This window comes from Phalacrocorax aristotelis, chromosome 1 (genome assembly GCF_949628215.1).
Source record: "Phalacrocorax aristotelis chromosome 1, bGulAri2.1, whole genome shotgun sequence".
Classification (NCBI taxonomy): Eukaryota; Metazoa; Chordata; class Aves; order Suliformes; family Phalacrocoracidae; genus Phalacrocorax; species Phalacrocorax aristotelis.
In genome coordinates, this window is record NC_134276.1 from 87,857,856 (window position 1) to 87,884,147 (window position 26,292).

At 41.1% G+C, this 26,292-nt stretch overlaps 1 protein-coding gene across 1 annotated transcript in view; it reads left to right on the top strand.

Moving 5' to 3' along the window:
- PHEX (phosphate regulating endopeptidase X-linked) overlaps positions 1 to 26,292 on the top strand; it is a 111,892-nt gene that overhangs the window by 41,312 nt on the left and 44,288 nt on the right. Inside the window, exons 10-12 of the mRNA XM_075096995.1 lie at positions 5,530 to 5,623; positions 9,882 to 10,010; positions 13,506 to 13,607. Coding sequence (XP_074953096.1) covers positions 5,530 to 5,623; positions 9,882 to 10,010; positions 13,506 to 13,607 — 325 coding nt within the window. The remainder of the gene's footprint in view (positions 1 to 5,529; positions 5,624 to 9,881; positions 10,011 to 13,505; positions 13,608 to 26,292) is intronic.

Sequence of the window (26,292 nt, forward strand, 5' to 3'; positions counted from 1 at the left end):
CAGTGATTAAGACATGAATCAACTTCTCATCTCTTCGGGAGAAGCAGGTACTTTCACCAAGTTCATATTCTTTTCAGTTACAAACCTTCTATCCCTAAATGATACTTTTATTCCAATGCCTTGTGTGTCCCCTTCCCAGCTGAGCACTCTGCTGGCATGGGTACTATTCAAAATGGCACAAAAAGATGGTTCATACTCCAGTGATCTGGCAAAGTACTCCATGAAGTTTGTTTCAGGCGCAGGGAAGAATGGAGCAAAACTTAAGTCTGGCTACAGAAGCATTTCTCAGTGATGGAGGTGACAAGTTGTGTGGACTCACAATTATCATATTAAAAACTGCTCCCTTGGAGAACCTGCTGAACAATCTTGAATGGTGGAATCATTCACATGGCAACGCTACTAGAAAATAGCACATTGACAGGGTGTAGAGTGAATTTAGTAGAATAAGGCTGTTATTTACTTGACAACCCTGCTGCATATAATCAAGTTACTGTGTGGAGCATGAAATATGTGCAGCAGTGTGCTTTGAAGGTCTGTCTGAAATTCCCAAGCTAGGGCACTGTGTGAGTCCAGCCCAGGAGCGTGGCTCTCTGTAACAAGCTGCCCAAGAAGCTGTATAATTAGCCTGCAGGAGCTTCCATCAGCCCTGGGCAGGCTGGCCTAAGTCATGTCAGGTGTTCAGTGCTGAAGTCACACCTTCTTCGTAAGAAGTCTTCAGGGACTCCTTCAGCCTTTTAGTGTACTGTTGTGGTTTAACCTGGCAGGCAACTAAACACCACACTCACCCCCCACCCCAGTGGGATGGGGGAGAGAATCAGAAGGGAAAAAGTAGAAAAACTTGTGGGTTAAGATAAGAATAGTGTAATAATTAAAATAATAATACCAATAATAATGAGGATGATGATGTAATGAAAAGGAAAACAAAAGGGGGGGAGGAGGTGGAGAGGGAGGGAGGGAGAGACCTAGGGGAAAAAAACAAGTGATGCAACCACTCACCACCTGCCAACTGATGCCTGACCAGTCCCCAAGCAGCAACCGCTGCCTCCCACCCGACTTGCCACAGTTAATATACTGAGCATGACGTCATATGGTATGGAATATCCCTTTGATCAGTTTGGGTCACCTGTCCTGCCTGTGCCCCCTCCCAGCTTCTTGTGCACCTGGCAGAGCATGGGAAGCTGAAAAGTCCTTGACTTAGTGTAAGCGCTACTAAGCAACAACTAAAATATCAGTGTGTTATCAACATTATTCTCATCCTAAATCCAAAACATAGAACCATACGCTGGTAGGAAGAAAATGAACTCTATTCCGGCCAAAATCAGGACATGTACTGACTAATTTTTAATGGAGTTTAAATGTATTACAGGAAGAAGAGGTGTATGTTGAAAACATAGATGTAGCTGTGGTATAAATGAGATAATGGCAGAGCTCCGCTACAGCTGTGCCATGTGAGTGGGGAGACAGGACAGTGCTGGCACCAGTTAGGAGCCCCTTATATCCCTTCCCTGTTACCTGTGTGCTGATGCTTTATGTGTGGGCCTTAAATAGGATAAAGTAAATTGTGTCCTTGTTGGAGATGTTCGCATCTGTTGAAGGAGGCAGATCTATCATTCTCGTGATGTCAGAAAGAATAACTAGTTTCCTTTGTCTTACCATACCCCAACTTTGTAGTATGAGACAATTAATAGAGAAGTACTCTATAATTCCTACAACACAAGAGGAATTTTCTTGAGAGAAGGATAGGGACACTAGATCTCCTTTCTGGTCTTAGCCTGCCTCTGAAAAATTAGAGAGAGAAGTTACAATAATTTGACTTGAACTAGTGACCTTAGCAATAAAGGCAGAAGTTTTTCAGCACTTATAATTTGATTCATGACTCAATTCTGAATACAATTTTCAAATAGATCTCAAAATTTGTGAAAGAGATATTTTCCTTAAAATGTCAATTAATTTGTCCATCTATCTCATATTAAATCTATCCCCTTTAATTGCCACTGTGTCTGTTGATTAAAATATTACAAACTCACAGAATTTTACATGAACGACCTACTTTTTTCCCAGACAGGGTAGAGAGTTCCTTAGTAGATATTCATAAGCACTGGTATAATTTTAACTGTCTCAGCAAACAAGCTCTCTGCCACTTCCTTTGGGAGTGTGTATCACAATAATGGTCATGGTTAAGAGCAAGCCTACACTTCTTTCTGTAACAGTCATTCTGAAGTTAAAATAGGGGACTATGTACTGTACTTTTCTGAAAGGTTACAACAACAAATGCTCTGGTCTCATCAAAAGAGCACAGAGGATTTGTATGGTTTAGTTGTGTGTTGGATTTTGCTCCATGTGAAAAGGTTAACTTCTCTGAGCCTCAGTGAACTTATTTGTGAAATTGGAATGAAAATCACTGAAGATATGTACCAGAGGCATTTCATAACAAAAAAGTGTCAGTTTTTAAACCAGATGAAGATGACCAATTGATTTTGAGTTTGTATAGTTAACCAAAAAGGTAAAATTATCATCCCCCAAATACATAAACAAATTCAGATAAAATATGATTTTGTTTTGTTTTGAAAAAAAAAATAAAGAACACTGCCCCTCAGACAAACACCACCACCACCTCCTCTCAGCCTTTCCCTCCATTGCGCAGAGCCCCCCCCACCCGGCATATAAACATACCTCTGGGCTTTGAAGCGAAACCTTCCTAATGTTTTATGCATCGGATGCACCAGCGGATTCTAGTGTGATTACAATCAGGAATTACTGCAATCTCATCAGACAGCTTGGTTTTAGGACATGTCAGCCTTCTTTTCCTTCCCAAATTAAAACAACCCTCAATTAATTGTGGGATATCTCCTGAAACTGACAGCTGCCTTCGTTACTTATGCCTGATACAAAAGTTTTTGAATTCCCATTGATACTAGTGTCCTTGAATAAGTCAGCTTTTTGAGACTCATCCTTTAAAAATTTCAGTCTTTCATTCACTACCAATTTGACGGAGGTTCCCCAACTCCAACATAAGGACAATCACTGCTGGATGAGAACAAGAAGCACACAGAAGGGAGAACTGAATTTTTGGTAGCAATTAAGTACTGAGTTGTAACACATAATTGGTTTATGATAGCGGTCTGTTTAGCTGAGGTTTTTTACCTAAGACTTTTGATCAAAATTAAATCCTTAAACCTTTTAATCAGTAGGACTTGAGTAAATACTGTTCTAGATCCACAAAGCAGTTACTGCTGGAGCATGGATGCTGTTCAGCTCTGCTGAAATACCTGAGTCTTGTGGAGGCTGTCATCTACAAAACCGATGAGAGCTGAGCACTTTTAGGGTGCTTCAGTTGCCAGCGAGTGATGAAATTCCACATTGTTAGAAATGTGATAAGTGGAAAATCTATACTTCCTGATATTTCATAGGCTGGAACAAATTGTTAGTGACCCTAAGCATTACCTTGAAATGGTTTGATCTTCTAAGCAGAGCTAACTGTTTTGGCTTTTGTAACATGTACTGTGCTATAAATGTACATTATTCATTCTAAAAAATTTTTTCAGTTATGTTTTGTGATTTTTGTGGGGATTTATATGTACTATATGATATATCTGTATACTAAAAGAGGGAATATGCCCCGTGTGAGATATGAGGAGGTGTATAAAAGGCAGGGCTTATAAATCACAGCAGTTCTCTACTGCCCTGTAGAAGTTGCCACTGGCCACAAAGACTAGTGAATATCAGGCCTTTGACGTGATAGTTGGCTTGAGATTGCACCCTCAAGTTTTCCTGTGTGAAAGGAGTTGACCATATTTCTGACCTATAAGCATATTCAGACTCAACTGATGAGTAAAGCAGGCTTTGCCCAGGCTGTCATGGGTGCACAACTGCGGTGCAGGTTCACATGAATATGCACACCTGTGCTAGCTTCAGTTCAGCTGGAGCAGCCTGCAGGGGCAGCCAAATCCAGCATCATTTCAGAGCACCTGCCTTCCCTGGCCACTGACTGCTGTGCCTGATCAGGGTGGTCCCCAGTGCACATCTCAACTAGCCCATGGAGACTGCAGAGCCACCCATCTGCTCTTGGTGTAGAGTCCCATTTGGATGTGTGCACACTGCTGGAGTTACTGGGTTATCGTGTGGTCAGTCACTAATAGACAATATATCGCTACAGCTTGCCTTAAACCTCTCCATTCTCCACTCTTTATGGCCTCCTCAGCTGAGTCACCAAGAGTGTAAGCTTCCAGCAACAACGTGTCTTGAGCTGGAGGCTTTGTGTGGGTGAACCGGAGCTTGATTAGAAGCAAAACTCAAGTTATGGCTTAGGCAAATGCTGCTATGAAGACAACACACCCACAAAGTGTGTTTATAACCTGTTATGGTTCAGAAGAGGGGACGGTATGGGATGTGTCCGCGAACGAAGCTAATGGAGTGACTCTGTAGCAACACTACGCTGCTCCATACCTATGGCAACGGGACGTTGCAGAAATGGGACTTTTATAGATGGGAGGGTTGTTCAGAAGGTCCATAACAGCGTCTTCGGTTGCAAAGGAACAATTTTTCTCCCCATGGAGAAGTCTGTGACCTACCCAAAATGTTATGTATATCCCTGTGTAGAGCGAAAAACACTTGGATATCCATAGCTTTAAAGCAATGGCTGTCCTTGAAAAACATGTCATGTATAAGATGAGAATAATACATGTAGGCCATTATTGGACTTGTTTTGAGACTGTTTGAAGTTGAATTACATGTTTCACAATATACCTTTACGTCATATAGCCATGGCTGAGCGTGGAGAGAGCTTAATCTAGACTAGATAAATCTTCTAGTCAAGTGCTTGAAGTTTCAGAAAAGGGGCATGGACATCAGGTCCCCTACAAATTTTAAACAAGTTCTTCCTGGTTCTCTCAGTATCAGTTCTTATGACATTCTTGTTACTGAGACTCCTCTTTGTTGGTATTTCAATTATCCATTTGCAAAATAAGAGCGGTAATAGTTTAATAACTCTGTGAGTATTAAGAACTTTTAAAAGCATACTGATAACTTCTAATGAAAGATACAAACATGAGATAATGGTAGTATATATGGGATGGAGGGTTATCTATTCCATTTCACAGTTATGATTTATGTGCCCTACTAATGAGGAGAAATAACATTCACTTTGATTTACAAAAGAAAAATCAGTTATTTTCTTATCGCTGGAGAGACTTTTTGTGTATCTCTTATTATGACACAGTTCTTGCCACTTCTATGGAAAATTAAAAGTGCCTTTTGAAAAAAGCATTACCTAAAAATGGCATACTAGGAGATGGACTCATCATAAATATCCCCTAGAAGATGGTTATCATGGTGCAATTACATATTAACTGGCTGCAATCATACAGATTCTTCTGTGTAACAGCGATTTATCAATTTGGTCATCACTCATTAATTTTCAAGCTGAAATTTTCACTATTCAGTTGAAATGTTTGAGAGACACTTCTGTGAGTGCTTTGTGGTACACCATATGCATTTAGATGTCTGATAAAAATATGTCTGATTTAACAGGACTCTTGCCAACTATCTGGTGTGGAGGATGGTTTATTCAAGGTTATTTAACCTCAGTAGACGTTTTCAGTATCGGTGGCTGGAATTTTCTCGGGTAAGTAAGAGTTCTTATAGCATTTACAATGGTACGAGTGTTGTTGTTATTGGTTTCTCTTAGAGTTGCTTATATATTTGCAAAGCATGAAATATTTTCCAGGCTGGATAAATTTCTTGAATAAACTTTTGTTTGTTGAAGACTCCCTCTAAAGCAATTAAGACATACATATTCTTGTATATGACTGCAAGGAAATATACCTTTTAGATTATGTAAAGGATGTTTTGAGACCTTCCCTTCAAAAACCTTAGTCTTCTTATGCAGCAACTTGAAAGCTGGAAAGTTTTTGAGTTATGTGCCAGGACTGAGACCTGTGCTATTCCTGCAGACCAAACCTATTTGCCCAAAATCTAAGCTTTTGAAAAAAACTACTGTTTACACATGCATGAATATAGCTCTGGCAAAACAAAAGTCTAAGATTTCAGTTTTTATAAGCTTGCTCAAACCTCTCTCATGCTCTAGTGCCAGCTTTACAAGAGCTCTGGCACATCCATACACTAACCATTTCCATAGAGAAGCTGATCAGCTGCCTTCCAGCTTGGGGTTGCAGAAGCCCCAGATGACATTAGTCACTGCCCCAGGCTATGAGAGCAGAGCTGATTATCTGTTAAGTAATATGGGCATTTATGTAAAGCACATATATTTGATTAAGTACCCCGAATAGAAAGCCACCCTGATAATCCTGTGGGCAGCATGAGGGCTCTTTAAGCAAGCCAAAGATGAAATTGGAACCAAAAGGTGCTTTATCTTGTTGTTTCCAAGACACTTTAGTTTAGATGGTGAATTTGTGTTTGTCATTATGAAAATTAGCTGCTTGGTGACATCATGACAACAGGAGGCTGGCGTGATGCTGCCAGTGATGTGGTACAGGAGGTGCGGGTGCTCTGTCCTCCCTGGTGAGGCATGCAGGTGGCTAACTGAAACACCCAGAATGTCTTTTCTTGAGTAATACTGGAATAGTTCTGAGTTGATCAAATACCTAAAATTAAACTCCAGTAGCTTGCTGGAAACTACACAGAAAAGGCAGTTTCTTATACTTCTGAAATCATATTTGAATCAGTCTTGTTAGAGATGCCATTTTATTCCTGCAAAAATTTGAGAAACTGACTGTCAAAACCACAGCAACAAGTTTGTGTGTCCCCTCCTGGGACATTCCTTGCTAGCCAGGTAAAATATATTGATGCTGGCCATCAGCCAGTCTGCAGCATAATACTGAGTTATATTTTGTCCAGAAAAATTCCTAGAAGGAACCTTTAAACTTTGGATACTGTGCATTTTGATATGGTAATTCGCTGTGGTCACTTCTCTGGGTACTTTCTCCAGAAGCTTAGGGAGAAATCTAATTCAAGTTGATTCATTGCTTATTAACAATGTCATCAAGGGTTTCATGTAAATGGTTGTGAAAACTTAAGAACAGCACAGTAAGGGCAGTGAGTCAGGAGCTCATTCTCATTATCTGCCCCTGGGACCTGGACATGGAGAGTTAGTTAAGTGCAGTGAATAGCAATAGCTAATAGCTAAAGTTATGTGCAATAAACAGCTCAGGAGAACAGATTTCACAGGTCAGCAGAAAGGACATGAGAAATGGAGTCCAGGGCGAAGGCTTTGTTGAACAGATTTGTCCAGAGGCTGGAGGACTTAAAGGCACACAGATCCTTCGGGGTCATAAAAAGGACCCACCAACCTCTTGCCAGGTAAGTGAAGAAAACATTGAATGACTACTAAAAAGACATGACCACGAGATGAATCAGTGACCCTTAAAGCAAAGGATATTTTTATTTGTTCAGTCAGTCAGTCAACCTCACCTGTCGTAAGCATAGTATTTTTTTCACCAGGTTCTCATTTTCTATTGGTGGCTTTTACATCTTACATGCAGAAATCTTGGTATCAAGACACTTAAACTCTTTGCAAAAAGAAGGAAAATGACATGAGGAAACTTCAAAAAAACCTCAGGATAAGCAATAGGACAAACCCGCTGACTCTGGAGAAAGTGCTTTGATTACCACATCAGTAACTATGAGCAGCTCCTCTGCAGTGTTTCTTTGAGTCCCAGCAAATGTGCAGTGGCACCTGGGGAAGAGATCAGTTAATTGTATTGTGGAGCTCTGAATTGACTGTGAACGCTTGAAACCTGCTATTTATAGTCACTGTTACTACCTGGAGTACTGTGTTTTAGGGTGGTACATTAACGTTAAGAAGACCATTTTGAGGGATTTCTACTTGGCTATTGTAACATAAATACCAATAAACCAGCTGTGAGATATAATCCGTTCCTCTCAGCTCTATTTTTATTGGTCTCACAGCCTGTGCTGCCTTCTTGTCCTCCTTACAGTCAAGCCTCCCTCAAAATAATAATTATTATTTTATAATAATAATATGTCACAGTCCAAAAGCCAGCTCTGTCTCCTGACTCTTTCTGCGGCTGATGTGTAGTCAGAGCTTTTGGAAGGAATTTCAAGCTCTGCTGACTAATACCATGACTCCCTTTCTTCCTCTGCATCAGGAAAAGGCTCCATTGTGGTTTTGCTTGGGCCCTGGGGAGAAATTTTCTTCTCTCTTTTTTTGTCATCATCTTTTTTCTTCTTTTTTCTTTTAGAGTGCTGTGTTATATCTGAGGTTTGAAGAATTTGGAAAAGGAGTTTCTTTTCAAGTTTGGCTCTGTTTAGGAAACTATTATCTTATTATATATTGGTCTGCCTAATGTGGTTTCCTTATAGAAGCAGTGTTCTCTCTGTCATTGAAAATCTATTAGTGAACGTACAGTATTAATAAAAAGCATTGAAAATGCAATTCACTGGTGTATTTAAGTATGAGTCATTGATTAAGCTTAATTACAGACAATACGATGGAGAAAATCAATCTTTGAATTACCAAAATATCTGACCTTCAATAGCTGAGGGTTAGCTACTCTGGAATTTTCCAATGAAATATTTTCTTATTGGAAAACAACAAATCTAAACCCTTTAGTTTAGCTAGAAATTTAATCTTGGTCTCAAAGGAAAAGATTGGGAAAAAAGAAGAGGCTCAGAAACTGCTAGATCAGTGCTTAAGAATCTTGTATAATCTGTGAGGCCAAAATCCTATCCCGTCTGACCTCATTTTGTGTTGACTGTACTATGCTTTTACACAGCTGACAGGTGTTAACTACCGGACTGGGATTTTGTTTATTCTCTGTGGAAAAGCTAAAGAAGTTCCTTAAGTGTAAAGGAACCTTGAAAACAGCAATGTTCCTTAAATCAACACTGCCATTGCTTACATAGACCCATCCTGTATTTGATTATGTGTACTTTTTTTTTTAAATGAACATCTACCTTGACAAGAAAATGTACGGTTAACTGGGTAAGCACCCACAGTAACAACATTCTTCCCATGAGAAACAGAAACCAAGGCAGCAATGTGCTTGAGCTCTATTTTGCCTTGTTCATTGGTATGTTGACCATTCTTGGCTATTTCTGGTTTGAAACTCATGTATAGTGGTGCAGGGACAACATCAGAGCCTGGAAGTGTGTATTTAACCACCATTCCTTTCATAAAATACACAAGCTGTTCTACCAACATCTTTCTACCACAACAAGGAGTGAGATTTTTTGGGGACAAACAGGTATTCAGTGTATTTGATGATTTAAACCTGTTTTCTCCTGAAAATACCCTTTTTGGGAAAGGGACTGAAAGCAACTATTTATTTTACACAGGCTGTGGTAAAAGCAGCTACACAGGTAAATGGTGATAAGGTGTGGACATGTACTACCAATGCTAGACATCATTAGTTAGCACAGATAAGTTCATGGCAGTGGAGGGCTCTGTAGCAGGTGTTTCATAAGGACTGACCTTATTTTAATGACAATGATCTCCCTAGGCTTCTCACCTACTCAGTGGAGAGAGAGAAACTTTTTCAGGAGATATCTCAGACCAGAGATTTTCTAGAGGAAAGCATCTCTCCACTTAACGTAGAAAGACTACCAAGATTAGCCTAAAGTTGTCACTTGGGAATGTCTTCCCATAACTAACTCTCTAAGCTTAGCTTCTCTAAGTCATTGCCATTGTACTGTTTCTAAGTTAAAAACCTTACAGCTATTTTGTGGGGTTCAAAAGATTTGTCATAGTACTTGATGAAAATAGAAATAACTGTAAAGTATTGTTATTGTTTCCTTTTGGTAGCTCTTTGACAAGTATGCTTTAGACTATGCTGCACATGGATGCAGACTTGTTCTTCTTAAACAGCGTGATATGATGACCTACTACATGCACCTGCCAACAGGTGATCCATGGAACCACAACTCTGCTGCCCCAGTGGGAAAAATGTGTGGACCTCGTTGAAAGTGCACTCCCTTATGTTGTGGGCAAGATGTTTGTGAACGCTCATTTTCAAGAAGACAAGAAAGAGATGGTGAGTCCTTTGAGGTCTCTGTCTAGAAACTTTTAATTAGTGGCTTCCTCCTCACAAACGGTCTCTGATGTTAAAGTTTAAAAAGCAACAGGAGTCTTAAAAATGCTTTAATTGAATTTAAAATAAATAAATAAAAAAGACAAGGATAAACCAGAACAAATTCAAAGATATGTCACCTTTCTGTCCAGCTGGGCACTGCCCATCCTTTCCATATGCAGCCCTTCAGACAAACGTGTAGCTAGATCAAAAACAGGTTAAGCAGCGTTAATTTGCATAAATAATGACAGCCAGGCTATGCAGGAACAGTGGTGAAGTATTGATAAGAAATGGTTTAGTATAACTAGTGTAACTCTTTATAGTAAAATCTTTACCGGCGAGTCAGACTAGTCGAGATTTCTCTGCTTCAGGGCTACCCTTTTAAAGCTGACTGTGCTACACCTGTAGTCTAAGCAAGAAAAGTGTAATGGATGTCTGGCCCAAATTAAGGGAAGTTTAGAGCCATATACTGAGAGTTTATATATGTGATTTGGATTTATTTTTCTCAACAGTGAAGGAGAGTATTCTTCCACACTGCTGGGTCCAGAGAATAGCTTTTAGCTGGACGGTCATCCTCATTTTAAAACTTCAAACACAGCTACATTATCGTTTCCAGTAATAACATATCCAAATGATTAATTACCCTTCACAGTAATTTATGACATATTTTCAGTTCATGTTTTTCTCGTAGGGTTTTCCAATATCTGCTTTTCCAGCCATTTTTTCCAACAGTAATCAGTTTTAAATTAACTAATTTAGTCATTGAACTTAGCCCTTGGTTCAGGAGAGGCACAAATGTTTAGGAAACATGTGAAATAGCACCCTACACTGGGAGCGACAGCTTTGTGGTAGTCTTGCACAACTGTTGCTCAGTAGCCTGAGTTTGTCTGTTTGACTTTATGTAGTTTCTCTCTTTTCTCAGGGAAGGACTCCATCTTACACAAACCAACACTCTGATTTGGCTTGTCCAAATCTTTATGACATGTGATTCCCTCTCAGGTTCCGCATTTCTTTTGCCACTTGCCTTCAGCTGGAGTTTCCTCTCTGAGATCCAGCTTTTCAGTTCCCTGATTCTTGATCAAGTTTGTAATGTGCTGTTTGGCAGTTCAGTGGCAAAAATACTTCTTGGATATTAAACAGTATGACATGACATCTGCACAGGATAAGTGGGAAGAGAAGGACTATAAGAAATGTAGACTTTATGGAGGGGATGAACATTTTTTCATGTTTGTATACATGAGGGAAAATGATGAGAAGCTGATAGAGAATGGCTTTCTCTTGAAATGTGACTTAATTAAAATATTTCTTAGCATGCAAATTACTTTCAGACCAAATCTCAGACCAAAAATTATCTGAATTCACAGTAGCATCCACAGTAAGAAATGCATATAAAATTTATAGTGTAGATTACAAGATTTAGACTTATAGTGAACTGCCCATGGAGATTAAAATTAGATGCAGGTAAAATTTGTTGCAATCCATTTAGAAGTATGCTTTTCAAGCTAATAATCTGTGGTGTTACCGTTTTCATGTCACTGGTTTTCAGCTCTATTTCTCTTTCTTAAACAGTAGGAAAACACTCAAGAAAAGCACGCTTATTTGTACAGATTTTTTTTTCCTAGTCCACAATAAGCAAATCCTGAGTTAGGGATAATATGGATTCTTTTTCCCCCATGTTTTGTCACTGGTGTTTCATACCTTAGATACTTCTCTCCTTTTATCAAGAAAGGCATTATTTGTGTCTAAATATAGCACCGTTTCTAACCCAGAGTGCCTGCAGTGTTTCTTACAGCTATGCCTGAGCAGTTTCAGTAATAACTTTGATAGCAGGAATAGGTTTCTCTCCCTGCCCCCTGCAGCTACAGCTGGTGCATAAAGCCTAAGTATACACCAGGGCCCAGCTGCAGAGCTTGAGTTTGAATTTGTAACCTCCAAATACAGGGAGTTCACCTCATTAGTGCACTAAGTTAATTGAGTCAGTGCTCTGTCATCAATATCTTTAAGTTATCCTATTCCCTGGGATGCAGTTTACTGTGAATGTTGACTGTTTAGTCATATTTAATGCTAGACCTGTTCCAGTTGTCCCATATTGTCTCTGAAAATAAGAAAATGTTTTTTGAAAAGGGTAGGAAATAATGAACAATCAAAGGAGCTTTGCTATGTTTTGTCTGGCTCCACCACAAAGAACAGCTAGATTAAAATATACATTTGATACATAAAAGACAATTTAGCTAAAGATAACATTAATTTCCAGGCTTTAGTCCCCACTTTTAATGACATTTCAGAGCTACTAGGTCTACAGAATAAAATTATATAAAACTCTGGTACTTGACATTTTGATTGTTTTTAAATGTAACATAACTGATAACAAAAAGATCCAATAAGTCTTCATGTAACGATTACCTGTCATGTCTTGTACTGTCTCAACTCTGGTTTGGTCTGTGCTAAAGGATTCAGGCAACACTGGATCCTCTGAATTGCCTCATTCTCATGGTATTCTCAGTGGCTATCTGTCATGAGGTTCATCTATTGATATAAATAGAAGCAGCTGATTGCATACACCCTCCTGGTCTGTGCTGCCAGATGTATGCATAGGCATGAGGATACTTCTGCCCTTTAGACTGATATAATGCATCTCAGCCACTGGATTTCTTGTTTTCTGTCATTTAGGGGTTTTCTTAGTGTGCATACTCACTACACACTACTATTTTTTTTAACTTGCTTGTGATAATGTTGTGGCTTTGCATAGGTGTCTGAAGAATCAGCCAAGCTAAAATGCTGGTGGGTTTTCTGAGCTTTGCACAGATGCAAGCTGTCACTGGTGGTTCAAGGGCACAGAAACAGTTAAGTCTGCCTGGTTCTGTGAGCCATGGCCTCTATCCCTGCAGTAAGTAAAGAGTAGGAGTACTTCCCAAATACAGCTAAATACAGGCTAAATATTTGGATACTGCTTTGTATTTGGGTCATGATACTGTCAGCCCAAATCCAGTCCTTCGGTGGTATTAATAAGGCATGTCTCAGTCTGACATAAACCAAACAAGGCTACAGATAGATGCTCTCTCTACAGAAAAGGTTTTATTTGTGCAAATGCTTTGCAGCTGGCTCCTTCTTCTGCATGGGCTAGTGATCTAGAATCAGTGTCACAAATGTCCCACAATCACTACAAATCTCCCAGTATTTTTTATCATTTCAAGACAGACATTCTCACAATTGTGACATGATAGGATCAGCAATGAACAGGTTGTGCGGTACACCTGAAGGAAAATAAACTGGAAACTTGGTTTTAGAAGGCTGGAGTAAGAAGAAATCAGCCTTCAAGAAAGAACAGCAGATGCTGTCTGATTTGGAATCATTCGTGGTCTAACCAAATTCATCGCTTCTGCACGCACCAAGCTTTTTCTTACAATGATTCTGTCATGACGTATTTTACTGGGGAGGGGTTTGCTAAATGTTTTGCAGATGGAGGAGTTAACTGAAGGAATTCGCTGGGCTTTTATTGACATGCTGGAAAAGGAAAATGACTGGATGGACTCTGAAACAAAAAGAAAAGCTTATGAGAAGGTAACAAATATAAATGTTGAATAGGTAAAATCCTGTTAAGATGAAGATTTGACTTGAGTGAGAACAGAATGTCATGGACTGTACTTGCAGTTCCAGTTACTTACCCATCATTTTTTTGTGAAGGGACATGTGCCACATTTGTTTGGGTAGAAGCTGAGCTCTCTGAGCTTCTGCCTCTCTGCTAAGTTATTTTTGTTACCTTGTTCTTCCCTTGCTTCCATCTTTCCCCTTCTGGCTCTGGCTGATGTAGACTCTGAGCTCATTTCAGATTTGCCGGTACAGTGGCTTTTCTTGACAAGGTCTTCATCCTGATTGGGATGTCAGGGGCACACCAACCTACAAACAGAAAACGGTGTCTAAAGCATCTGGGACAGATGAGAGTGCTTGGTGTGGAGGATCCAGCCTAGAAAGGGATATGAGAATAGTCCAGGTCTCACACCTTCTCCGATGTCATGGTGGGAGGCCTACCTTGAAAGCCGTCTTCCAGGAGAACAATGACCATCCCAGCTAAGCACTCATCTCCAGATAGAATAATGCCACTTATGAAGTGTTATGATCAAGGACGGCATTACTGATCCTGATTACTTTCAGATGGAGCGGCAATAAAATGCAGGAGGCAAAGGTGAAGGCAGGAGGAGGTACTCAATCTATTCCCATGTTTACAGCCTGAGATATGTGGAAATGGAACTTGTCCAAATGCAGAGCTCTGCCCCCAGAGTAGTGGTTGGAAGAGGCATAAACGAAGAAGCGCAGAGGGCAATGTGTAGGGCTGTGTCCTTATTTGTTGAGGCAATGGGATATCAGTGAATTAGTAAATAGCCTCTTTGAATAAACTGACATGCAAGTGCAGCTGAACTGATCTTGCTCTCTCTGCTTGAATAAAAATAGCAGTGTTTTGATTTAAAAACAAACACAGACTTCAAACTTTTTTTGGTAATTCTGATGAAAAGGCTGTTTATCATTGGAAAGATTTAAATTCCGTATACAGCCCATTTACATTTTATACAACAGTGCTCTTCACAGAGGTGCAAATGAAGTAGAGCTGCATAAATGCACCAATAAACTCTATAGCAAAAGAACAATAGTAAGATGCCATTTGTTTCCTGATAACCTGATGGTAAATGGTCTGCAGTTATTACTTCTTACTGGCTGTTATGCTTGGTTTTTTACTAGAAATACCCTCAGAAATATAATGATCTATAATTCAGATATTTGACAAATTTGGTGCAAAATAAGAGCAGGAAGATTTTTAATTATTTCCTTAATAAAGACATTTCTAGATACCTTTGGAGACATATGCAGGTCTGATGTTGATTTTTCTAGCAAACAATCTGCTTCACCATTTTATTCAAAATATACTACCTGCCTTTCAGAGAAACAATACAAGCATTGCCGCAAACTAATAAGCTCCCTAAGAAGCTCTCCCTTTCCCAGTTTAGGGAGAGTTTTGTTCAGACGGTAGGTTAGATCTTTTGTAGGTAGAGATGCCTGTTTCTCTCTGTTGACACATTTAGGAAGCTTATGGTGCTCTGTTCCCAGTTTAGGCATCTTATTTACGTTTTTTAATTTAATGGGGTGCGTCTGGGCTGAACAACGCATGACAAACTAAATTCAAGCAGTACAATAAAAATAATACTACAAGCCATAGTACTACAAACAGCAAATGGTTTAAATCCATTCTCACTGACTTGAACAACAATTTTGTAGTTTACTGACACAGGAACAAGGTCAAGCTTGTAAGACAAAAGTGTTATATAATGACTTAGAAATTGCAGCAACAATTATGTGGTAGGACTTATGACTGTAATTTTAAGTCCAGATTTGCAGAAATGGCTACTTGGCTAGAAGGAAAGAGTCTGGAGAGACATTTTGGTAGATCTCCAGACATGGAGTTTGTGTGTGCTTAGTAAATACTACTTATTGCTAATGATAGATATTAGATTTGTCCTGGGACTTTTGGATGGGTATGTTTTTAATTGAAGAAATAGATTCATTACATGTATGGTCAGATGATTTACTGTGGAAATCTAAGATGTATAATAAAACAGAACCTTCAAAATCTGTTACTCTATTCCAGCTAAATCTCATGAGCCCAGCACATTATGCTGTCACTTTTTAAATACTTAAATACAGCAGCACAGACAACAGGAATTTTGGAGTAAGGATTGTTTGGTTGTTTAAAAAAAAAATTACTTTATTATATAGATCTGTAAAAGTGATATTTCTTCATCAATAAGCAGCACCCGCATCTGTAAAGACAGTGCAAGTGCTGTGGATTTCACAGTTTAGGAAGGAGCTTAGTTCTTGAATTAAAGGACAAGTTGTACCATCCTGGGTGTCTTCTCAGGTTTACTCTTAATTTTGGACCACTGTCAAAGTAGAGACTAATGTAATGACAGATCACAGTGGGATGCTGAAGGTACCTTCTTTCAGGCAAAGGCCAGAAGACTCGCTGCTTTGATCTTCTGTATGGGCAAACTGTAATATTTTAGTCAATTATTGCAGGGCTGAGCCCAATAACACAAAAAACACCTGCTCTGGTTCTCTGTGGTTACTAACACTTATGGGATTTTTTTTATTAGGGTAGGATATTGTGTTTGGAAATAAATTTCAGTCCTGTGTAAGCATCTTCTGCTTGTTTCTATTTCCAGAACAAAGGTTGGCACCTGCTTCATTATTAATCTGATATCCTTCTACAATAAGGTCACCTGCCTTGTGGATGAAGGGAAGAAAGTGGATGTAGTTTTTCTGGATTTTAGTAAGGCTTTTGATACTGTCCCTCACAGCACCCATCTGAACAAGTTGTCCAACTGTGAGATATGCAGATACATGGTGTGCTGAGTGAAGAACTGGCTGAACGGCAGGGCTCAAAGTGTTGTAGTGAATGGGGCTCCATCTGGCTGGTGACTGGTCACCAGCAGTGTTCCTCAGGGCTCAATCCTAGACCCAGTTCTGTTCAGTATTTCTATCAATGATCTGTATGCAGGAGTTGAATGCTCCATTAACAGGTTTGCTGACAATACTGAACTGGGAGGTGCTGTTGACTCTCTGAAGGTACAAGAGGTCTTGCAGAGTGATCTAGATAGGATGGAGCATTGGGCAATGATTAATGGGATGAAATTTAACAAGTACAACTGCTGGATTCTGCACCTAGGATGGAGTAAAGCTGGGCACAAGTATAAATGGGGAGAGGAGCGGTTGGAGATCAGCCCTGCAGAAAGGGATCTGGGGGTGCTGGTTGACAGCAGGCTCAGTATTAGTCAGCAGTGTGCCCTGGCAGCCAAGGCGGCAAACTGCATCCTGAGGTGCATCAAACACAGTGTAACTAGCCAGTCAAAAGAGATGATTATCTCTCTGTATTTAGTGTTGGTGCAGCCTCACCTTGAGAACTGCATGCAGTTCTGGGCCCCACCATTTAAGAAGGATGTGAAGGCCCTTGAATGCGTCCAGAGGAGGACAACAGAGTTGGTGAAAGGGCTGGAAACATGTCCTATGAGGAGCAGCTAAGGACCTTACGCTTGTCAAGTTTGGAGGAAAGGAGGCTGAGGGGGCGACCTCATTGCTCCCTACAGTTTCCTGAGGAAGGGAAGTGGAGAGGGAGGTGCTGAGCTCTTCTCCCTGGTATCCAGGGACAGGATGTGAGGGAACGGTTCAAAGCTGCCTCCGGGTAGGTTTAGACTGGACATTAGAAAGCATTTCGTTACAGAGAGGGTGGTCAAACAGTGCAACAGGCTTTCTAGAGAGGTGGTCAATGCCCCAAGACTGTCAGTGATTAAGAGGCACTTGGACAAAGCACTTACTAACATTCTTTAACTTTTGGTCAGCGCTGAAGTGGTCAGGCAGTTGGACCAGATGAGCCTTGTAGGCCCCTTCCAACTGAAAATATTCTATATTGCATTCTATTCTATACCATTCTTATTATTGATTAAGTAAAGAAAGGAAGCTATTAGGTAAAGAATGTCTTGGTCTTTTATGTTTTCATCAGTAGCTGTCACATAGTCCCTTATAGCAATGCAGAGCAGAGCTCCTGCTTGAAATTCTATGACAGAACTGTATGCTGTATAGAAATGACCATGATTCATATATTTTGCTTTTCCTCTGTATTTTTAATCTCACTGCATTCTTGAATTCTTTGAATGCTTTGGAAAGAAAGGAACTGTAGAAATCTGGTAGTTTTTGTTTACTGGGCTTGCTCCATGTGCTCCATTTAATTTGTCATTAGCCTTTTCTTTAATGTCAGGCATATTTGGGTCATTAAAAATATTTTTACTCATTTCCTGAAAGAAAAATAAGGTCGATGTGGGATCTGCATGTCTGGACTGTGAGCATGGGGAGCCTTCCAAGAAAAACATCTTATCTTAGTCTATTCTTCTGTTCCTTATGGTGATTGTATCTTCAGATGATAACACTGTAATGCAAATGACTTGGTGGACTCTAAAGAGAATTAACTGCAAATTCTCCCTGATTTGGATACTTACTGTTGTGGGTGTTTTCTGAGGCCTGTTTTCTGGCTAATGCCCACCTTCCTTGTACACTTGTAATCCTTACTGTCAGCCTGATGCCTTGCAGTCAAAGGGACCATCGACCTCCAAAGGACTTACAAAAGGACATCCTGTAGAGCCGATGCTTGAATTTTGCTTTAGGCAGCCTGTCAGCTCCATCTAATCATTGAAATGTTCCTCCATCTGTAACTCTCTTTGTGCCTGTTCTGTTTTTTTAAGTTACTCAGAAGGGACACTACTAATTTGATGAGCCCAAACCATGTTAAAAAGATCATATCAACTAGTCCATGTGACATAGGGAACAACCGTCTTGTAGCGTTGATTTCTGAGAATCACCCTTTTAGCCCTAGTATACTTTGGAGTTAAGGTTTGACTTTCCCTCTGTAACAAAACAATATAATGAGATAACATCTAATAATTTCCTTCTATCCTCCCTCCATTCCTCTCTTTCTGTGATTGAAAAACGGATTTAAACCAGACCACCTGAAAGCCAATCTTGAAAAAGTTTTTAACAGGGTTAGGTGACGCGGTCTGTTTTCACATGCAGTTCTCACCTAACTCTCTGGATGGAGCTCATGCTGCTTCCAAAGGAGCTCTGAGTCGGAAAGAAGCATTCGGCTCTGTGCTCTGATGCTGTTTTCTGCTCTGTCCTTCCTCCTCTGCTCTGTGCAAGCCTTGCTTGATTGCTCACTGTTTGACTATCGTCTGAAGTTTTCTTAAACTCTGCCTGTTAACCTCCCAAATTTTCAATGGAGATCTCTGATTTAAAAAAAAAAGAGAGAAGCGTTCTTCTTCTTGCCCTTTTAGCCTCTCTCTTTTGTAAGGGTCATTAAATTTTCCCCTCTTTTGAAGAACAGAGAAATTATTCAAATGAGTGCAGCTCCAGGGGTGTGTCTGGCAACAGTCTTCAAGTGCATAGTCTGTGAGTTACAGAAGCTATGCAGAAAGATCCCTCGTTTGGCTGCCCAGGCACCTGGTGAGCTCTGGGCCACCTTGCAGCCTCAGAAGGATGTCAGAGGAGGAGGAGGGGGTGAGAGAGGAGAGCCTTTTGTTTCCCTTACAATGAAGGTGCAGATTGCACCCGGCTATGTCAGCCAAATGGTATTGACAGCTGCATTTTGTAATGGTGCGCCGCAGGGAAAAGGGAGAACCCACAACTGAAACGCCATTGACATGACTTGTGTGATCAGAGCGCTCATCTTTAAAAAGGTAATTTATTGCTGCTGCTCTTCAAAGGATAATTCAGTGGAAGATCATCACTGAGATGTAAAATTATTCCCTTTCCTGGGCAGGAGCCATTATTTTATTAATCACTTTTTTCCTTCCTGAAATGCCCTTTGTGCCTGGGTTTAACTGGAAGCTTGAAAAAGAGACTTTTACACAAAAGCCTGTTTTCTAAAAGTTTGCAAATCTCCTGTAAAATAGCCTGTATTGTAGGAAGTTTTTTTTTTTGCTTTGCAATACTATTTTTAAAGCATGGATGATAAGCCAAAAAAAGCTTGGGTTTCCTCTAATAAGATTTTTCTGTAACATTATTAACCTCTTTAGGTCATGGAGCACAAATCCCAAGGTCACTGTGCAATATTTTTTTGCCTAGTGAACTTGCCTGCTGCTTGGCTTTATTTCTTTCTAAGGAAGTTGTGTACGCAATATCTGTTTGTTTTGTATCTCTCTGAGTCTGAAGACTGAGGCAAGAGGACCACAGCAAAATATAAGGACAGTGCCTAGCTATAGGTGTCTCTCTCAAACAGTGTTAGGTGCCTTTTTTTAGCCCACAGAGTTTGTTCTGCTGCTTCAGAGAGCTACAGAAACCTCCCTAGATAACAGTGTGATTTAGGCCAACAGCCCTTAGGAAATCAAAAGCCATCTGTACAAGCCCCGATTTAACAAAGTATAGTTACTTTAAATGAGGTAGGTGTCCATGGGTTATCCCACTGAAGCCATTCAATTCTCAGCTGGAACTTGCTGGCCATATCCAGCCCTCCAGTCATTTAGCTGAGCCCCTGCCATCTTCCCCAGTTCTCTGTGGTGTCTCTCTCTTCACATTTGGGTGATTTCACTAGGAACATGACTGCCATACTGCTCAGACCAGAGGTCCAATGTCTGGCTCGGACAGTGGCCAAACAGTAGCAGATGTTTAGAAATGAACATAAGGACAGGGCAAGCATAAAGGGATACATGCCCATTGTCCCCTCCTGGCCTCTGACAATTTGCAGCTCAGTTGCTTCCTGAGCCAGAAGTGGTGTCTTTGTATTTATTAATATTTTTCTGCTGTGAGTTTGTCTAATGACTTTTTGAACCCACGACAATTTTTATCATCCACAGCTTCCCATGGCAATGAGTACCACTGCCTCACCATGCTCTGTGTGAGCAACCATCTCCTTTTGCTTCTCTGGAAAATGTCACCTTCTCCCACTAAGTTCTTGTAGTGCGGAAACCAGAGAATCATCATTGCCTGTTCTTTTGTCATGACCACTCTTGCTTCTATATAACCCTGGCACAGCAATGCATGCAGGGAGTATGGAGCCTCCTGCGTTTGTTCAAATAGACTGTCATAGTATCATATAGAATCATAGAATGGTTTGGGTTGGAAGGGACCTTTAGAGGTCATCTAGTCCAAACCCCCTGCTGTGAGCAGTGACATCTTCAACTGCTTCAGGTTGCTCAGAGCCCCGTCCTACCTGACCTTGAATGTCTCTAGGGATGGGGCCTCCACAACCTCTCTGGGCAACCAGTGCCAGTGTTTCACCACCCTCAGAGTAAAAAATTTTTTCCTTACATCCGGTCTAAACCTCCTTTAGTTTAGAATCATTACCCTGCAGCCTTCTCTTGTCCAGGCTGAACAACACCAACTCTCTCAGCCTGTCCTCATAGGAAAGGTGCTCCATCCCTCAGATAATTTTTTTGTGACCCTTCTCTGGACGTGCTCCAACAGGTCCATGTTCTTCTTCTGCTGGGGCCTCCAGAGCTGGATGCAGCACTGCAGGTGGGGTCTCACCAGAGTGGAGTAGAGGGGCAGAATCACTTCCCTCAAACTGCTGGCCACGCTGCTTTTGATGCAGCCCAGGATATGGTTGGCCTTCTGGGCTGCAAGCACACATTTTTGGCTCATGTCCAGCCTTTCATCCACCAGTACCCCCAAGTCGTTCTCCACAGGGCTGCTCTCAATCCCTTCATCCCCCAGCCTGTATTGATATGGGGGGGTTGCCCTGACCCAGGTGCAGGACCTTGCACTTGGCCTTGTTGAACCTCATGAGGTTCTCACAGGCCCACCTCTCCAGTTTGTCTAGGTCCCTTTGGATGACAACCAGACCTTCTGGTGTGTCAGCTGCACCGCTCAGCTTGGTGCCATTGACCATTACTCTCTGGATGTGACCATCCAACCAAGTCCTTATCCACCCAACAGTCCACTGTCAAATCTGTATCTCCCCAGTTGAGAGAGAAGGATGCTGTGGGGGACTGTGTCAAAGGCCTTACAGAAGTCCAGATAGATGACATCTGTGGCTCTTCCCTTGTTCACTGACGCAGTCACTCCACCACAGAAGGCCACTAGGCTCATCAGGCAATACTTGCCCTTGGTGAAGCTATTCTGGCTGTCTCGAAACACCTCCCTGTCCTCCATGTGCCTTAGCGCAGCTTCTAGGATGATCTGTTCCTTGGTCTTCCCAGGCACAGAGGTGAGGCTGACAGGATGGCAGTTCTCTGGATCCTCCTTTCTACACTTTTTAAAGATGGGCACAGGGCAGGGCATGCATTAGAAACAGTTCTGAAAAATAACTTTTCATTAAGATCTGAGGCATACCCAGACAAAAAAAACCAGACACCACAGCTTCAGGAGCTGAAATTAATCTTGCTTAATGCCATGCTAATTTTGCATGAAGATGACGAAGCATCTGATCTTGAGAGTGGGCACTGGGTGCTCTGAAAGAAGAAAAAATACCTTTTGTGCCTTGTGGGGTCTGTGGACCCATCCTAAGTAATATCATGCAAAAATATGACAGAGGAACTAGCCCTGAGTCTCAACACCTCCCATATCTCAAGTGGGCTTTTTCTGGAATGAAGGCCAGCACAAGGCTGACAGAACAGCACTTTGTACAAGAAGGGGATGGAGTTTCAAAACCAAAGATCTGAAGACGCTTTTTAGTGCTTCTTTTAAGATTACTTTATATCTTTGTTTCAGGGATCTCAGAGAACCTCACTGGTGTAAGACTGCTTCAGAGCACTAACAGAGGCTACCAGACTCACTTCAGAAGAACTAGGAAAAGAGGGAGAAGGCTCTAATTGCACTTAGGCACTTCATCCCTGTTCAAAAGCCAATGGGGGTGATTGATGACTTCCAAATTTGCTGGTTTTACTAGAAAGTTTTATTCAGATCTTCTTGAAACATTGTCATTTCTAAACTGGAAAGCATACTTTTACTTAGTGCTAATTGAATTGGCCACACTTTCCTTTGCGAAAGTGAGCTTTCTGAAATTAGGGTAGTCGCTGTATGGACTGGTACTTGGATGCAAAAATTTAAGGCCTGCATGTATTGTAGCAGTTGCGTTGCAGGGAGCAATGAGCAAGTCTCCTGATAAAGCTGAAACATGGGTAGGAGTTCAGAAGAAGCAGAGTCATGTTTTAACTCTTTTTCAATGTGTCCACTGTTCTCTTGGGCATTAAATGTGTGACCAGGAGCTTACCTTTATGGTGTAACTCATCTTTATCCTACCGTGTGCATGGACATGTGAAGAGAAGGGGACAGCTCCATAGTAAGCGGATACTGCACAGCTCAGAAATGATGCAGGGGATTTGAAATGTTTGCTCTACTTACCTAGTTTGGAATTTGGTCAAGACATTGAGGCTACCGCTCCTACACCATCCCTGAGATAGCTGTTTGGAAAATGCCAATGTTTAGGGTAATGTTTTTCACCTGGAAGGTACAGAGAATGCAAGGTACTTTCCTTCTGGTGCAGAAGTGTTCCACGTTTTCCTCTGAATAAACACAGGTCTTCACTTTCCTTCAGATCAACAACACTTTTTTTTTTTTTTAAAGTCAAATGTTTATTTCTCATCACAAACTTTAATTTTTGAACTCAAATAACAATCTCTCTAACATCCTGAATTTAATTTAACCTTCTCAGGAGGACTGGGCTTTCCTGTTCAGTAACCACAGGAGATGTTCTTCTCCATCGGCCAGAGTTGAAACTAATAGCCATGGCGTGTTTGCTTATCTCTTATCTCTGGGGTTAGATCGCCACTGTCAGCTTGTTATCTGGCTGCTGCTACTGCTCACTCAGTTGTGCAGGGATGTCAGTTCCATTAATAACCTGAGCACCGTGCAAACAGATAGTAGAAAACAGGTGAAGGGAGAGGAAATTGTATTTAACCCTGATCTTGCAGCTGTCATTTTTCAGACTCTACCACGACTCCATAAGGCCATAATGGGTGTGTGACATCAAAGTACTTGTGACAAATCTCATGCTTGAAATAGAAGGAGGGAGACAGATGGGTGGACACACCTGCAGATGCTCAGGGATGAGTGAATCTGAAGCTTTTGTGGCAGAAATGCAAGATGAAAGTGTTGGTATGCCAGAAGACAGATGAATTCTTCCGAAGGGCAGGAAGTCATCCACCACCCCTGGAAGTCTCAGATGGTTTCAGCTTTAAATTTCATTATCTTTGTTGTTTTACCAAGTAAAACTACCTTCTGTGCAGGAACAGTTACAAAGAGATTATAACCCCCCAGTTCAACGGTAACGGATATTGAGGTATGGAGAGACCCGTTCTCTGTATGGAGGAGTCATCTACAAGGGCATGCTCAGGTATCTACTTGGCATTCCCTCTTTATTTTCAATGAATGTGCATTTCCTGGCTGTATATACATGTATATATGCATATGTATGTGTGTATATATACATGTATAAACATTTCCATGTCCTGTATATGTCTGCCTGAGCCACTGAGAGGAAAGTTACCTGCTTGCCGCAAGCAGGCAGGAAGTGTGACAAGGCAGGGCCATGGGCTGGTGCTCTGCCATGGACCCTCAGCCTCAGGCACCGAGCTGTCCAGGACCAGGAACCTTAGCAGCACTTTAACTTGCTCAGGTATTGTACTAGTCTTGGAGGTCAAAGCAAAGCTATGAAATATTTTAATGGTTTCAGGTACTGGTATTGCTGGAGTTTACTTTTAGAGGAGCTTTACCACAAAGAGATCATCAGACTCAGGAATTTGTTCCTTTAGTGGCCTTTCAGAAGCCAGGACGCTGTGCCTAAGAATAAAGTCTTCCTCAGCTGCCCTCCTTTGTGAGGGAGCTGTGAGGTGTCTTAGGGTCAGTGTTCTGTGTAAGAGGTGAGTTCCATAAATGTGAAAATAAATACATATATATATATAGTTTATTTAAAAATAATAATACGTAAAAATTTGGAATGGAGAGGGATTTGGTCTTCAGTAGAAAGTAGAGCATTTCCTGCATATGGTTTTTCTGTATTCTGCAGCCTATGTTTTTTTCTATGTATGCATCTGCTTTCCCCTCCATGTATTATAAGTCACGGACAAATGATACTGACATGCATACTGGTACACTGCTGGTTGGGGTCCCTGTTCAAGCAAAAGGATTTTCTCCCTAGAGAAAATGTGAATTTGCACATCCTGAGCCAACTGATGATTGCCATTAGGTCCTCAGTCCCTATTTCAGTGTAAGAATGAGTCTCTGCCATGTCTGGTCTCAGCTGTATCTAGACTGGGTCTGATGTTCATTTGTGGCTAGAAATTAAAAGAGAAAATTTCACATTCTGTTCATTAAAAAAAAAAAAAGAAAGAAGTTGCTCTCAACCTTTGCTTAAGCAAAGATAACCTTGACAATGTTAAATTAATATAAACTGATGCAAGCAGAGACTAAGGGCAGAAGTTGTCCCTCTCTGGAACAGGATATTCAGAGTTTTGTGTAAAACTGCCAAAAGAAATGCTGTGAAACTCAGCTGTGGTGGGGGAGAGCTTCCTTGCCCTTTCCCAGTCCCTTGGGCTGCCTCTCTCACACAGCGTTACAGCATTCAGTGCTGGAGATCTCCTCAGCACATGGGCTTTTTGGGTCCTTGCGGACTTTTGTTTTGCCAGTGCAGTTTTTTTTTGTTAAACCTGTTGTTTTCCCAGAGCTAAAACAAAAACAGCAGAAAAGATTTTGCAGCAAGGTGGGTGTGCTTCTACAAGAGGTAGCGAGACAGAGGGAGTAGGGGTCGATGGGGAGCTCTGGTGGTGAGTAGTGAAATGAATTCAGGAAGGAGTTTCTGCAAAAAATGGAACATAATAATTTCTGCCGCTCACTAACATGCCAAAGGCCAGTCAAAGGTGGATTTTCTTTGTGTCATTGTAAATCCTTAGGATTCTGGTGCAAAATTTGTTGGGTAAGGTTATCTAATGTAATTGCAAAAGACAGATAAAGAGAATTTTGAGTTGTAGGAGGTTTTTTGTTTGGTTGTTTGGTTTTTTTTGTTTGGTGGTTTGGGTTTTGTTTTAAGAGACAGTTGATTTGGAAAACATAGAGCATTGGCTGAAAATAAAGGCATGAGGAAGTACAGTCTTCTAAAGTGCTAAGGATGTGTCCAAGCTTAACTCGGGTATATGAGCTATTAGAGCTGTGTCAAAGACAGTTTAACAGCATATACCAGGGGGCATATATATACACCAGCATAATACTAATGGTGGTCTGTGCTTTCAGACCACCACACTTGCTCTGTCTTTTTTGAAGTGCAGCTGGAGGAGCTTCTCTGGGTCCACACACACCCTGGTGTAGTCATGCCCTGAGTGACCCAGAGGTATGCAGAAGGGAATCCAGTGCAGAAACCCCCATGCTGGGGTGGACCTGTCACTGCTGGTGTGGTGACGTGATGCCATAGCTGGACCTAGTGCAGGCTGAGCCAGTTTGTATATGTGTGCACCATCCTTTCTTCTGGTCCACAGGCATGACCCCAGCTCCACTGAGAACCCAGAGGCCCTTAACATTGACTGAGGAGCTTTGGACAGTGATGGTTAGATGTTAAATACATCTTTTGCCAGGTGCTCAGTTGTGCTGGTCTGCTGTATAAGTGCATTTATGTATCATGGAATCACAGAGAAAGATATTTGCTGTGTGCCATGAAGAAGTGTGTTTAATTTACAAAGCTGTGGTTCTGCTCATGAAAGACAGAATCTACGTCTGTCATATA